General features: G+C 42.9%; 1 protein-coding gene across 12 annotated transcripts in view; it reads right to left on the bottom strand.

Moving 5' to 3' along the window:
* ppp1r12a (protein phosphatase 1, regulatory subunit 12A) overlaps positions 1 to 8,209 on the bottom strand; it is a 47,477-nt gene extending 39,268 nt beyond the window's left edge. For 5 of the 12 annotated variants that reach the window (XM_085768828.1, XM_085768825.1, XM_085768832.1 and 2 more), the window contains exon 1: positions 7,858 to 8,209. In XM_085768828.1, coding sequence (XP_085624954.1) covers positions 7,858 to 8,094 — 237 coding nt within the window. In that variant the 5' untranslated portion in view covers positions 8,095 to 8,209. The remainder of the gene's footprint in view (positions 1 to 7,857) is intronic. The other 7 variants (XM_085768827.1, XM_085768829.1, XM_085768831.1 and 4 more) reach the window with 4 other exon arrangements.
* Between the last annotated feature and the right edge of the window lie 5,524 nt (positions 8,210 to 13,733).

The raw sequence follows: 13,733 nt of genomic DNA, 5'->3' as shown, positions 1-13,733 counted from the left end.
TATAGTCATGTACACGTACGTGGCAGGAGGTTTTTTAACTCTGCTGAGGAATTCTCCTGACGACCCCAGGTGAACCAGTTCCAACCTGCAGCGACGACGCTCATCTCAAAAGACTTCACAGCAAACCCTGCCGCCACCGATCCTCAGGTGGGGATGCCTCTGGCAATTTCACCCTTGCTACGCATTGCCACAGCACATTTGCAAACAAAGTGGAGGGGGCGGGGTGGGGGGTGGGGGCATCTTTCACACACACCTTTCACTGAAGACAATATGAATCTCCCAAATACTCAAGTTCCTGTTAAGTGACTGTTCCTCTGCACCTGAACAACTTGATTTCAACAAGAAGCCACCTTTAAAAAAAAAAATTAATTACACTTTTGCAGCACAAACCAGTCTGTCCAACCTCACACAGCGGCTGTCTGTTATTTCAAAGTCATACGTGTTATCTTTGAAACGGCGCGCAGGGAAACAACATTGACGTGTCACAATCAGCAGATGACCTGGCATGTTGCACAGTACTGGCGCGCAAACACCACAAGGACTTCCTGCCGTTGATTATGGGGTTGGTAGAAGGGGGAAGCTGAATGAAAACAGCGAGCGAGGCCGGCCTGACAGGGAGAGACGTGCCAATTATACGCAGGTAAAATATACATGTTCAGGGGCTCCGGTTCTAAAATTAACAGAGCCATCAAGCGCGCTGAGGTTTCAATAGAGCCAGATTGATTCTCTGAAGGAAGAAATCCAACATTGCACTGGATGACCTTTACTTGTATGGGAGAAGTTAAATTGTGCGAAAAACCCAAACCTGCCAAAGAGGAACTGCTATATAAAAGGTTAATACGCTATTTATCAGTGACAATAGAGGCTTGTCACCCCACACAAACCAGCTAATTGCTTTTTTAAAATAAAAAATGGCACAGGACCAGCAGAAAATTTAAGACACAACTTATTGTTTCTATTGTTGTACCGTGGTTTGCTTGGCTTTAATCCATGTTGATCCAGACTGCTTGCTTTATTCCCTGTATTCCCAAAGTTGCTCCTACCATCTGTTTGAACTCAACAGAGAGGTTACAGTTTCCTTTTTGCGGGACCTGTTCTGTTTCATGTGGTTAATAATATCATGTTGCACTAATATCTCCCTGACTGCACCCTCAACAGTGCACTTCCGTACGTGCGACCGATCATTCATCAAAACTATGAGTAATGACACTGGAAGGATAAACAAGAATACGGGCAAATTAAATGATGATTTGTCTTTTGTATTCGCTGAACAGAACCAAATTACATGAGTCAGTGGAGGCTCCTGATTGCACACCAAGTTTAGAAGTATCAAACAAGACGTGTCATTGGCAACGTTACACAATCATAACTCATGTGGCACAGGCAAGTGGTAATTATATCTAAATATATGCCAAAAAAAAAAACATGATAATAGCCAATTACATTCAAGGACAATTGGCAGTTGACTATTCAAGCCAGACCAAAGAACAATAAAATCTAGACTGTCGACATGCCAATCCATGAATTATTAAGTTGCAACTTAATGTATTCTGCAATATGTTAGAAATGCATGAGTGGCTCACTGCTACTGTAAGACAGTCTTGAACCATAACAAAGGATCTGGAAGCCTTGTGCAACCTTTTGCAAGAAAAAAGTGATGTGAAAGCAGACTTCTTCTAAAATCCAGACATCAAATGCTGCAAAACAGTATGATGCACACTTACAGACTACCACCTGGAGTGCCATACCATAAAACTCAACAACATATTCTAATTTCATTTTTACATTATCATATCACCATCAGAGCCTATGTATCTACCCACCAACAACACTTCGGCAAGTTGCATTACAGAAGCAGCTGCTGAGAAATAAACATGCTACTAGGGATGCACATTTTGAATTTTTTTTATGACCGATAACCGACGCTCCTTAACCGATTATTAACCGTTAACTGATAAGATTAAAACACTCATGGGGGCAATCGACGATATATATATTTTTTGCCGTTATAAAATACACACACATGCGCTGCAACAGCTGATCAGCGCCAGATCCACTGTGCTCTGTCTCAGATGGAAGTTGAGGGTGGATATTTGGGACAGGGCCTTCGATCTTCCAATGTTGAACTGTTTTTATACAAAGTGCAGCCAAACACCAGGCTGAAGAGAGAGGAACAGCAGAGCTCCTCTGACAGCTCCTCTATGGAGCTGCAGGTGAACTGGCTGGAGACCACAGCGACGTTGTTACAGATGATGCATACCTCCATACGGCTCGCTCCCAGTGGCTGCACGAGATTTGCTGTGAGATGTTCTTCCGTGTTTACATCATACATCCAATGGTTTACAACGATGAACAAACATCTCACAGCAAATCTCGCGAATGTGCACAAACATCAACAGAGCCACTGGGAGCTACTACTACAACAAGGCTAAAAACAGATCAAATTATTTTTTTCCTAACAACTTTTTCATGTCACAGCTCGAGGACACTTGGGTCAGTACGGACGAGAAGTATGGAGGTATCTGGATGTTTCATAGTGTGTGTTTTGGACGATTCAAAAGTGAGCACAATCCGCCACCATTATATGAAAATCTGTTACCAGCCGGACCCCCCCTGGAACTCCAAAAGCATTTTGATGACTCTGAAAGTTCTCCAAGCCCTTCCTTGGCATGACGGTGAGTAGATTGTTGAATTATTGATTTTGGGTGAAGTATCCCTTTAAATAAACGCCAATATAACCATGTTGAAAGAACAGGCCATTTAGTGCACACAAGAAAAGCTACCTGAAGCCTGTTTGTTTCAGTGACCATACGTTTAAAATGTGGGTTTACAATCCTTTGCATTAATGTACCAAATCTCAGCAGGAGCTCCCAATTAAACCAACAAGCAAAAGAGCACAGCTTTTTCCTCCGGGCTGATTTTCCTCTAACTTTTAGGCCACATGCCTAGAAACTCCACGAGCTACTGGAGACCTAAAACAGCACTGTGCATTACATCACACCCTCAAAATATGTAATTCTAGGTAGTCTTTATCCAGCAGTCATCAGATCTGGGCGTTATTACGGAGGATGATCATCAAACTAAAGCACCGGCAGATTTATGTGGATTAAGCCCTTCCTGGTAAGTCACTAACCTGTGTCTCTATTGTGTAGACTAGACAAGCAGAACAGGTGAGCAATACAGGGAGGCGATGTGATGCACACATGTTTTGCCTGTCTGAGCCAAGGGGCCTCTCTCCACATGAGATGGCGGGATTTTCTCCCCGAGGCAGAAAGACAGGGGGTGCAGGGGGGGGGGGCTGGTGGTCTGTAAGGGGATGCCATCATGATGCCTTTATCAGGAAAGACAGGGACATGTCAAAGGCATTTCTGTTTTTGCTCCTCTCGCCGGCCAACTGCACGGCTCGAGCACAGCTGAGAATCTCAGGGGTTAGGGCTTCGGCGAGATTCACTGCAATTATGTAATGTGCTAATATGATGGATGCTGGTCTGGATGAAAAGAAACGCAGGCAGCCACCTCGCCATCTCCCACCACATGCTCTGTAATTGTTCCATTACAAGATTCATGAAGTTGATTCTCATTTTCAGACTGCTATGCACTGCCAAAGTCTCTCTCCCTCTCTCTCTCTGCTCACTCTGTTATGCAACTCCCACTCTGTACATGCAAATCCACCAACACAAGTGACTAGCAACCTTCCCCGAGTCGTTGTCATGGAGACAGTGCAAGATAATGTTCATAGACTTCGGGGCCATAATGAGGGTGTGTAATGTCAACAGTGCGCAGGCATTGTAACACCCAAACTTTCTGACATGTTAAGCTGAGTTGAGTCCCGCCACCTTGGACGGTGAATGCTAAAGGAAAAAAGTTCAGGTGTAGGTCAGCGTGGAGATATTCTTGAGCGAGGCGACAAGCCCTGGTTACCTCCGCCACTAATTGCCTTGATAGAGCTCAGTGGGCAACAGTCAGCTGGGCCTTGGCATCGTACGGGGAGAGGCAAAGCCAGAGGGAGAATGACTGGAGGGGAGGGGTTTAGGTGACAGCTGAGGAATGTCTGCTCTCCTCTGTCTTTGCCATGGTTTCCAGCGACTGTCATCTGAAGAATGCACGGGGCCCTAGGACGACGGGACCAGGAATGCTACCCTCCGAGACGAGTTTAGCCGACAGGATCTGGAATCTCCGCTTGTCTGCGGGACCCCTCGGCGGGTCGCTCGCTTGCTCACTCGTGCATCTTCTCTAACCATCCACCACCTGAATCCTGAGCAGTCTGTGTTTGGGAGAGCCAGTCGGTCTAAGTCGATTACATCCTGAGATACAAACGGGATTGGGAAGCTACACAGAGCTGTAAACAGTCAGACTTTCAGGTATCAAAAAATTTGAGACTACAACTTTATATTCTGTATCCATTTGCCTCATATCCCATCATAATGTGCTAATCTTTTTCTTGCTTATTTTATGCAACTGCAAAATATAAATGCTTTTTGTTTTGTTACCATGTCCGTTACTGTACTTGTTTTTCTTGTACTGTCTCTTTATGTTGAGCTGTTAATTTTTCTTGAAAAAGCCAATAAAAAGACGGTATGTCTTATTAATACTACTAACTCTTTGACAACTACATACATGAGCGGCTGGAATAGTCTTTGTCTGAATCACAGAGACAACAACAACACAACATGTTTAGGGGCGCTTCAGCAAGAGGTCATGTTTTAAAAAGGGGGACAAAAGGTGTGTGACTCACACAGAGGCACAACCTCTTGCCTATATGTGAGATTATGCCAGGGGTGCACTACAAAGCAGAGCTACAGACTCTGAGTCATATCCAAACTTAGTCTCATCTGCTGAAACCCAGTTAGGAGAACTTGTGGCAGTGGGGGTATTTATAACCCTGCACCGGTCACCAGCGACGGGACTGATACTGCTGCTGCGGCCAGTGAGGAGTGAGCCCTCATGTAACTACATGACACATGTCACAACAAAGCCAGAGGTCAGTCAGCCAGTCAGCCAGTCAGCCTACGGAGCAGGCCACTGTAGTTTATTGCACAAAATTAAACTCAAAATGACCTGTGATGTTTGCAACAATCAAGCGGCTCACTGTTCATGTGACAAGGGAAGAGAAGCTGTATGAAAATAAATAGTTTTGCCTTTCCAAAACTTCATTCTGTGGTGCCTTTTATCTTAAATGAGAACCGTATGACAAAAGGCGTGAACAATGACACCAGGTGACCAACTGTCTCACTGTCCATTTCAACTGTGGAAACTAACATAAGCTTGACCTCGGCCGCAATTCTGGGATTAGCACTTTAAAAACACAAATCCCTGTATTGCCTTCTTCAACTTCTTTATAAGACCCCAAAACCCAGGGATCACATGCCGGCCTACGCGCACTTCACTCACACACACAAACACACTCACAGCAGCCGCTCGTCCAGAGATGGTTAGGTCTGGAGAGCAGCACTGCGAATTCTTTCCTCACTCTAGCTCATCCCTGTACATCAGCCCAAAAAAAGGCAACGTTTCCACCCAATGAGTTTGCAGGGGGGTGAAGGGGGGGCATGTTAATTCCAGATTTAATGATAGCCGACTCTGAGCACAAAGTATGGTTGGTTTAACAACACCATTAAAAAAAAATAAAAGTACTAAACCATTTCATCTTCCTAAGATAAAGCAAACTACCTTTCTCAGAAAGCCTACTAATCAATTATTTTAATGTCTTGGACAACAAACATACCATGATGTAGCAAGGTGGTGCACATAGCAGGACACTGGCTTACTAAGACTAGACATGTGGGCATGAGTAATGAGGTGACATCACTGGAGATCTATGCTGGCATTAAACATTTAAGAAGTTTTCAGTCAATCCTTTGATCATTTTAAACACTTACTATCCTAACAAATGGGAGGGAAAAACATCTTTACTGGTCTAATGAGGGCAACTATGAAAATACATGTCTCCACAAGCAATGATTAGACCTTCGTTAGTTTTAAGTACCTGGGATATCCCTCTTGCCCCAGGCATCTAGGGTGCTATACAAAACTGCAATGTCATAGGTATTAGGCATACATATATATATTTATATTTACATAGTCAGAGACCTTTGGAAAATTGTCAATCTAATCTGGCAGACATTATAAAATCATTAAAAAAGGAGAGATTTGTGTTATTAAATGTACATCAACTAATGTGGTGGTGTTAATGAACAGGAATATCATATGTGTAACAAATGCCACTTGATGCAATCACATGAAATGTTTAAATGTGAAAAAGACCCTTCATGGTAAATCTTCACCATATCATGCCTTTAACAGTGAATGGTTTAGAGATGAGGTCACAGCACAAAATGAATCCAAATAAGAGTAAATCCATGAACACCACCACAAGACATTCACTAATTACAATGGAGGATTTCCAAAGCCACATTTCAGCACCTTATATGTTAAAGGATAATCTTACTGTACGTACAGTTACACATCACAGCATCTAACTTGGCCATGTCAGGTCAGGGCTCTCCTTTCTGTAACTGCACCATCGAGCTACAATAATATTTCAACCACCTAATTGGTGTTTATAGAGCTATGTAACTCTGACATTTGGCACGTTTAGTTTCAAAAGGCCTCCTACATCGGACAGCACCTGACATTACTGTCTAACTACGGGCTGCCATTTTCATTATTTGGCTTTGGAAGTACAGAGCCTTTAGTGTTAAGTAGCTACCGGAGTTAGCGGGCAAATAGTTAGCTTTAGCACTGCTGACATCCCAGCCGAAAATAGAAAAGCATTTGATTCACGTGTGTGTTTTCAGAGATAAAAACCAAAAACGCATCAATCACATGAACGTCAATTTTCGTGTCCAAAAGTTGTCAGCTGACGTCGTTTCTTTAGCTCGCTGGCTAACGAATGAATTAACCTTAGCTACACAGCTAACGACAATTAGCCTAGCCTGCTAGCGTAGCGTTAGCATACATTTTTGGCTTGTCAAACACCGCACTGCAATGACTTCTCTCTTTTAAAAGCAAAAACTGTATCACACTTCAACTAATGCGACACACACACGCCTGTCAACACTGTGGTTATTGTGTTAATGTGATAGAGGCCTTGTTAGCCCTGTAGCGGAATGACGTTGTGACTGACTGAGGCTAGTTAGTTAGCTTCTGCTTCCTCTCCAGAGAGTAGCCATAGTCCGCGGTGCAGGGTTTTTTATCAACAAAAACGACTTTTCCCTGCTAGCCCAGGTTATAGTCATTGTTGTGGAATTCACTTCGCCAGGATATGGAGTCTCAATCAATCAATGACAACCTTTACATTACGCTCCTAGCATGACTCAAATGACTTCTGTACAACAACAACAATAACACCACCAATTAACCATTATAAAAACAACCGGTGGATGTTTGGCTTCAATGTAATTTACAACCTGAAATGCAGCACACACAGCAATTAGACTGCACCCACACGGACTGAGGCTAATTTACCGAGGCAAAAAAAAGTAGTCCCAGAGCTTTATTGCTAATGTGAACTGCATCCTGAAAGCTTGCATGCAGGTTTAGCACTATTTTGAGGATCTGAATATCCCCATAAAGAACAGTGAGAAGCCAGTGTTGTTCATCTAAAAACTCTGCGACGAAAGAGACGGGTGTGCTAAGGTAGGTAAAGGTAGGTAAACAACGGGATGAGAATGGCTTCCATTTGACAGGTGCTCCAGGACAAGCAGCAGCAACGTAGCCCGATTATTTGTGCGTTTTTTTTTTATCAACATTTATGCTGGCTGGCCATGGCAAGAAGTAGCAGCGACTTGACGTTAACACCCCCCCCCCCCAAAAAAAAGCAGGCGAACACACAACACAACACAACACAACACAAACCTGGTGGAGGGCGGTGAGACCGTCTACATTGGCGTAGTTGATGTCAGCGCCCCGGTCAAGCATACGGAGCACCTCCTCGGTATCGCCGCTGGAGCAGGCGGCCAGAAACACGGCGCCATCATCGAACTTCACCTTCGTCTTCTTTTTCTTCAGAATAGGAGGCTCCTGGTCCGTTTCCGAGCCCAGCCATCGCTTTAACTGCTCATTCCTCTTCTGCTTGGCGTCCGCCATCTTCATCCCCCTCCTGTCTCGGGCTTCTTATCTTTCTCCGAGAGAGGATATACTTTATAGTACCACTATCCCACAGCGCACTGGGGCGTGGGAAGGGAGGGCTGTGGAGGAGGAGGAGGAGGGAGGGAGGGAGGGAGGGGGGAGCTGAGAGAGCGAGAGAGAGAGAGAGAGAGAGAGAGGAGAGAAGAGAGAGAGGGCGTCTGGATTGTTTTCCATAATCTCGCGAGAACTCAGGAGCTCAGGAGCTGCAGTATAACGTCATCATCAGCAGATTATGAGGGGAGAGCGAGCAGGGTAATCCCTTATAGACTGTGTACACCAAATACGACGAGAGTGCTTTAAAATATTACATAACAGGCAGGCAGCCCACAGGCATGTCCAGAGAGAAAGAGAGAGAGAGAGAGAGGAGACACTGATACACACAGCAGCAAGTAATATTATCTATTCAACTCTATACTGTTTACTGTGATACCACTGGGTACACAAAGGTCATAGTTCACTGTCAATTCAACTACATAGGCCTACGTGTTTCTGTACATGAATGATACTTAAAAATCTACATTGACTACTGAAGTCAAATTAATTCATACTCATTCTGTGCATCTCATATATAACAATTTAATAAAGGAGAAAAAAATCATATAGTTTCTTTTTTGTTTGATGTGATCATCATGGAATAGCCTATACGAGTTCAAAAAGAGATCAACTGTCAGTTAGGTTTACAAATTTTACCAAGAACAAATGAATATTTCTTAAATATATGTGCATATGAACTATGCAGTGTAATCATCATTAGAATAGGAAAAAAAAAAGAAGCAATATCTATAGCAAATTGACAGCATAGTATGCATATAGTGACTGACAATGTTGTGCATATAGTATTTTAAGACATTGGAAAACTATGCAAAAGAGACAAAATAAACCAGAATTATGTGAAGTTTACAAAGGTTGAATTGTTATTGATAGATTGCAGTCAACACACTCTAATAATATGTCCACCAATAACTTCTGCTTAATATGAGTTCCTGCAGTGCTTCTTCTGGCACTGTGCAACACTTCTGTATTTTATTTTTATGATCTTATTTATATCCACAGGTGGATACTGAAACCAAATATTATGAGTATCGACAAACCGAAAGGTTGTATCCGTATATTACAACATGTTTTAGTATCATCTTCACTTTATTTATTTATGTACACTGTTGAGTTGGTTTTCTATTCATTTAAGTCCTCTCTTAATGTATGTGTATTTTCATTCGTAGTGATTCAGAGGAACTTCCTGACTATGATATGACTATTGTTCTGTGTTGGTAGGGCACTGTAATTTTTCATATGGAGACGACTTGTCTGTTTTCTTATCCCTGCAGGAAGTGGCATTAAATCACTGCCAACTATAAGGAAACTTTCATTTAAGACCTATTTCCCCCTTTTACCACACATGAACGCATCAAATGAAAAATTGTTGTTCCGACCATGTCACACACATGTAACATGTTTAGTTTCCATCCAATAAAAACACATTGCTCACTGAGCGAAAATAAAAACCTTCTTACCACAAAGTACCTGTAATGATTTGATGGGTAACACTTGAAGTGCCAGGAATGTCTAGTGGACTCTGGGGCTGAAGCGCCGGGGTGGTCCAGCTCAACCTGTAAGTAAAAACAAGGTGGCCAGGCATAAAGTGTTTTTTATTTTGGCACCCCCATGTGTTATTGTTGGCAGACACCCATGTGTACTCAGCAGGGGGTGCGGTATTGCCTCCTCCTGCGGGTTTACAGCACGCAGCCCCCTTTTTTTTCACATTAAGGTGTCATTACAGATGATAATGATGTTATTTCTGTGTTTAAAGACATATTTAAAAAAAGAAAGAAAATGATGCTGCTTGAGCTTGATTAGATACCACCCACCTACTGAACTTGAGGTTGACATCCTGAATAACAAGCTGTTCACGCAGATTCACGATCCAAAACATTTATACAACTGTGACCATGAGCCATTGTGCGAAGTCACGCCATCCCTGTTTTCTCATTTCGGAGCCATTTTTCATGTCACTGACGTTGAGTGTAGACAGATTTAAATAATTTACCGTACCGAAAATCCAGCAAATGAGACTCGGCCTGCGGCTCAGAGCCAGAACAAGGAGGTGAAGAAACGGAGAGGACGAGCAGCTCAGCTGATACTGATCATTAATGATACAGAAATGTCATGGGAAATTACTTTGAATTATACTTCTACTGAGTCATAGGGACGGTGGAACACCAACAGCGTCAGTGTCAGGAAGTTGTTGGCCGGGGGCTTCGCTGTGCTGCTGATATCAGGAGGGTTTTGGAGGGAAAGTGATGCGTAAGCTGCTGGTCGGTGGAGAGGACTGACCTTACAGTGACTGACAGCACAGAGCCGGCCATGTGGGCCACATCCAGCTGCGACTGTAATGAGAGTGTAGCGTGTAATACACAAGTCAGTTTTAGAGATGCTGATTGTGTTGACACTGGCAGTGCAAAAAAGATCTGAAAAGCTGATCTAAAAGTTTTGGTCCCATGGTAACAAGAAGTTGCTTTAAATAAAATACATTTGAACCATGCGTCAAATATATGATAGCACCCAAACTTCCTTAAGTAAAAGAAAGCATGTCTGTGATGTTGATACTATAGGCGATATAAACCAGTATAGTTTCATTGATGGTAACTACTTCAATTGCTATGTAACATTCAGTTTCCCCCTTAGAGGATAATATGGGATAGGATAGGATAAAGTATGGTATGGTATAGTATGGTATCAGAATATACTTTATTGTCTCCTTAGGAAACTTGGGTTTGGACTTATCTGCTGCACATCACTGTTTTCATGAGGTAAAGGACTAATAAGCTATTAAAAATACAAAAACAATACTAAAACCTAACTAAAAATACACTAAAAACACAAATAAACTTGCACACTTTCCATATATTGCTGTATTATATTGTATTGTATTGTATCATATTGAATCTTGTACTATTGCATGCAACAGATAGACATGTCCTCAAGTTTCAGATACGAATTATCAGTGAATCAGTGAAGGGTTAGTGATATCTATAATAGCTCAAAGCTTATAATAGCTAATAGCTCAAGTAGAAATCCTGGACGCTGCAAGCATCAGAATTCAAAGTCAAATCAAATCAAATGATTCAGTTTGAAAGGTAAGTTGAAGTCTGCTTTGCTCACATCTGCTCTTAAGAAATCACCTTGACATTTTGCAGCGACGTGTCTGCAGATGGTTTGACTGAGAAAAAACTGAAAAGAAAACTTAATTATGAATCTGGTCCGTCAAGTATTTGCCGTTTAGGGCTTTGTGTCTCGCTCAAGGCCCAAAATGCAAATTGAGTCCCTTTAAAAATTCATGCTGTAACAGGATAAAACGCAGAAACTTCCAGGGATTTAAATGTTCCCTATAGGCGAGTGTGTTTTTAAACCTCCAAAATCTCATCCACAGTTTGCACAAAATCTACAGCGTCAACTACATAGTTATGTAAGTGGGGCCTCATGTTGCACCGAGGGCATGGAAACTCTTCAACGTATGTCTGCATACTCCACTTAACACATTAACAAACATCTTGGATGAACAGTAAAGCATCCTGTTTATGCATCCTGCTATATACCCCCTCAGCAGCTGTATTTACCGCAGCCGTAGCAACCTCTCCTGATATGCAGGTCAGGATAAATTAAATGCAACCGGTGCAAATAATCGTGCTTTTGATGTTGACGCCAGATGAATATCAGCGTCTCAGTGTTTGTGACAACCGACTTGGTGTCGCAGCATTCAGCAGGAAACACATTATACAACGCAAGAGAGAAATCATTTGTCAGCATCAACCCCCCCCCACCCCACTCCCGACAGCCGCATGTGTCATGGGACTTCTCCACAAACTCCCGTCCTTCAGTATACTCTCCACTTTGATCTCCTATGACTGTTTGCTGTTGGTCCTTTTTTTTCCTCGAGTGGATAAGTGTCTGGGAGTGAGTCAAGTGTATATCAATACCACAAAGTTACACTGCCGCACTCTCACTGTTTGTCTTCAGCCGTCCCAGACGTGCATGAGCGAGCTGATTAAAACCCAATGACAGACTAAAGAAGCCGTGACACCGTGGGCGTGCTCTCGCCGCTGTGACATCACAGTCAGAGCACCTCTGCACCTATGACTGACTGATCTCCGGGAGGAAACCTGTGTTTACTGCTTTAATTGGGAGTTTCCGAAAGCAACCGCCCCCCCCCCCTTGTGTGGCTTGTGAAACCAGATGAGGTGTGCGAGTCAAGTGTTGTGGAAAGACAGCTGGAGAGGGGGAGGAGTAGTCTGTGTGCAAATATGTGTGTTTCTAGGAATTGTGGACTAAATTTTGCTGACGTCGGCCTTCTGAGGTTTTAAAATTTTCCACCTCTGATACAGTAATACAGTGTTTTTCAGAGTCCTATAGTATCTGACCTACAGCATTAGTCTGTGTAGTTTAATCAAGTTTCTTCCGACATCTTTTATATATAAATCCTTGATGTAGAACTGTGTTAAAGCAGAAGTAAGCGATAAATTTGTGTTAATATAAGTCTTAAATAGTTATATCTTCCGACCCGACAGCAATCACTTACATAGAGTGTTTGGACCGAAACACGGGTCTGTCAGTCCCTCTGCTCTGCTCTGAGCCGAGGAGAAAACTTTTCTCGTATCCTACAGTTTTTATCCAATGAGGAGAGAGAACGGCATGCAGGGCTGTGTGTGCAGCCAAGGGATGCGCGTGAATGTGGTGACGTAGGGACGAGGACTGTTATGGTGCGTTCAAGGCAGCCCGTAACTCGTGTTTTTCCGACCTGTGAAGTCATACCAGTTCGATCTGGTACGAGTTCACGGGTCGGAAGTTACGAGTGGCCGTTATAGTGACTTTCACAGGTAAAACAGGTCGGAAAAACACGAGTGGGTTGCCTGGAACGCTACAAAATCGTAAGTTGTGACATGAAGCTGTAATTTACGGTTTCAAAAGCCTGCCTGGAACGCAGCATTAGCCAAAACGACCGGATCGCTTACTTCTGCTTTAATATATTTTTGTATTAATTACAGCAAAAGTTAAAGGGACAACGAGGAGTTTCTATTTGGTTATAAAAATGTCTCACGTTAATGTGGATGAATCTACGCTACCCACACTTGTTAATGGCTCCATTTTCGATAAATATATCGTTTTGTCTCTATCGTTATTTTGTTATTTTAATTAGTGGCGGAAACACTGTCCGAGCCGACCAGTGTTTCCTTACTTTCGGTTTCGCGGGTCATGACAATAACGCCACCGAATCACCGTTTATGGTCGGAACTACGACGGTATGTGATCGTCTTCGAACCTCCGACTTTCATTGTTGATGAATGAAAACATACTTGGCAAGACGTCCGTCTTGCGTCGGCCCAAGAATGTCACCGTGCGCGCGGAGGCTCATGGTAAATGTAGTACGAGAACACTTCGCTTTCCAAAACTCCTCGTTGTCCCTTTAAATATTTTGTGAAATGCACTTTTTGCTTTTATTCCATGAGTTAGATTAGATCACTGCAGCTTCTCATGTAAATAAGCTATTACTTAAATTGCCCATATTACAGTTAATCCCATAATGTTTTAAGAACCTACTGTGGGCCTGT

Source organism: Trachurus japonicus, chromosome 23, assembly GCF_045865225.1.
Source record: "Trachurus japonicus isolate A0001 chromosome 23, Traja_1.0".
Lineage (NCBI taxonomy): Eukaryota > Metazoa > Chordata > Actinopteri > Carangiformes > Carangidae > Trachurus > Trachurus japonicus.
This window is presented reverse-complemented; position numbering and strand designations above follow the sequence as displayed.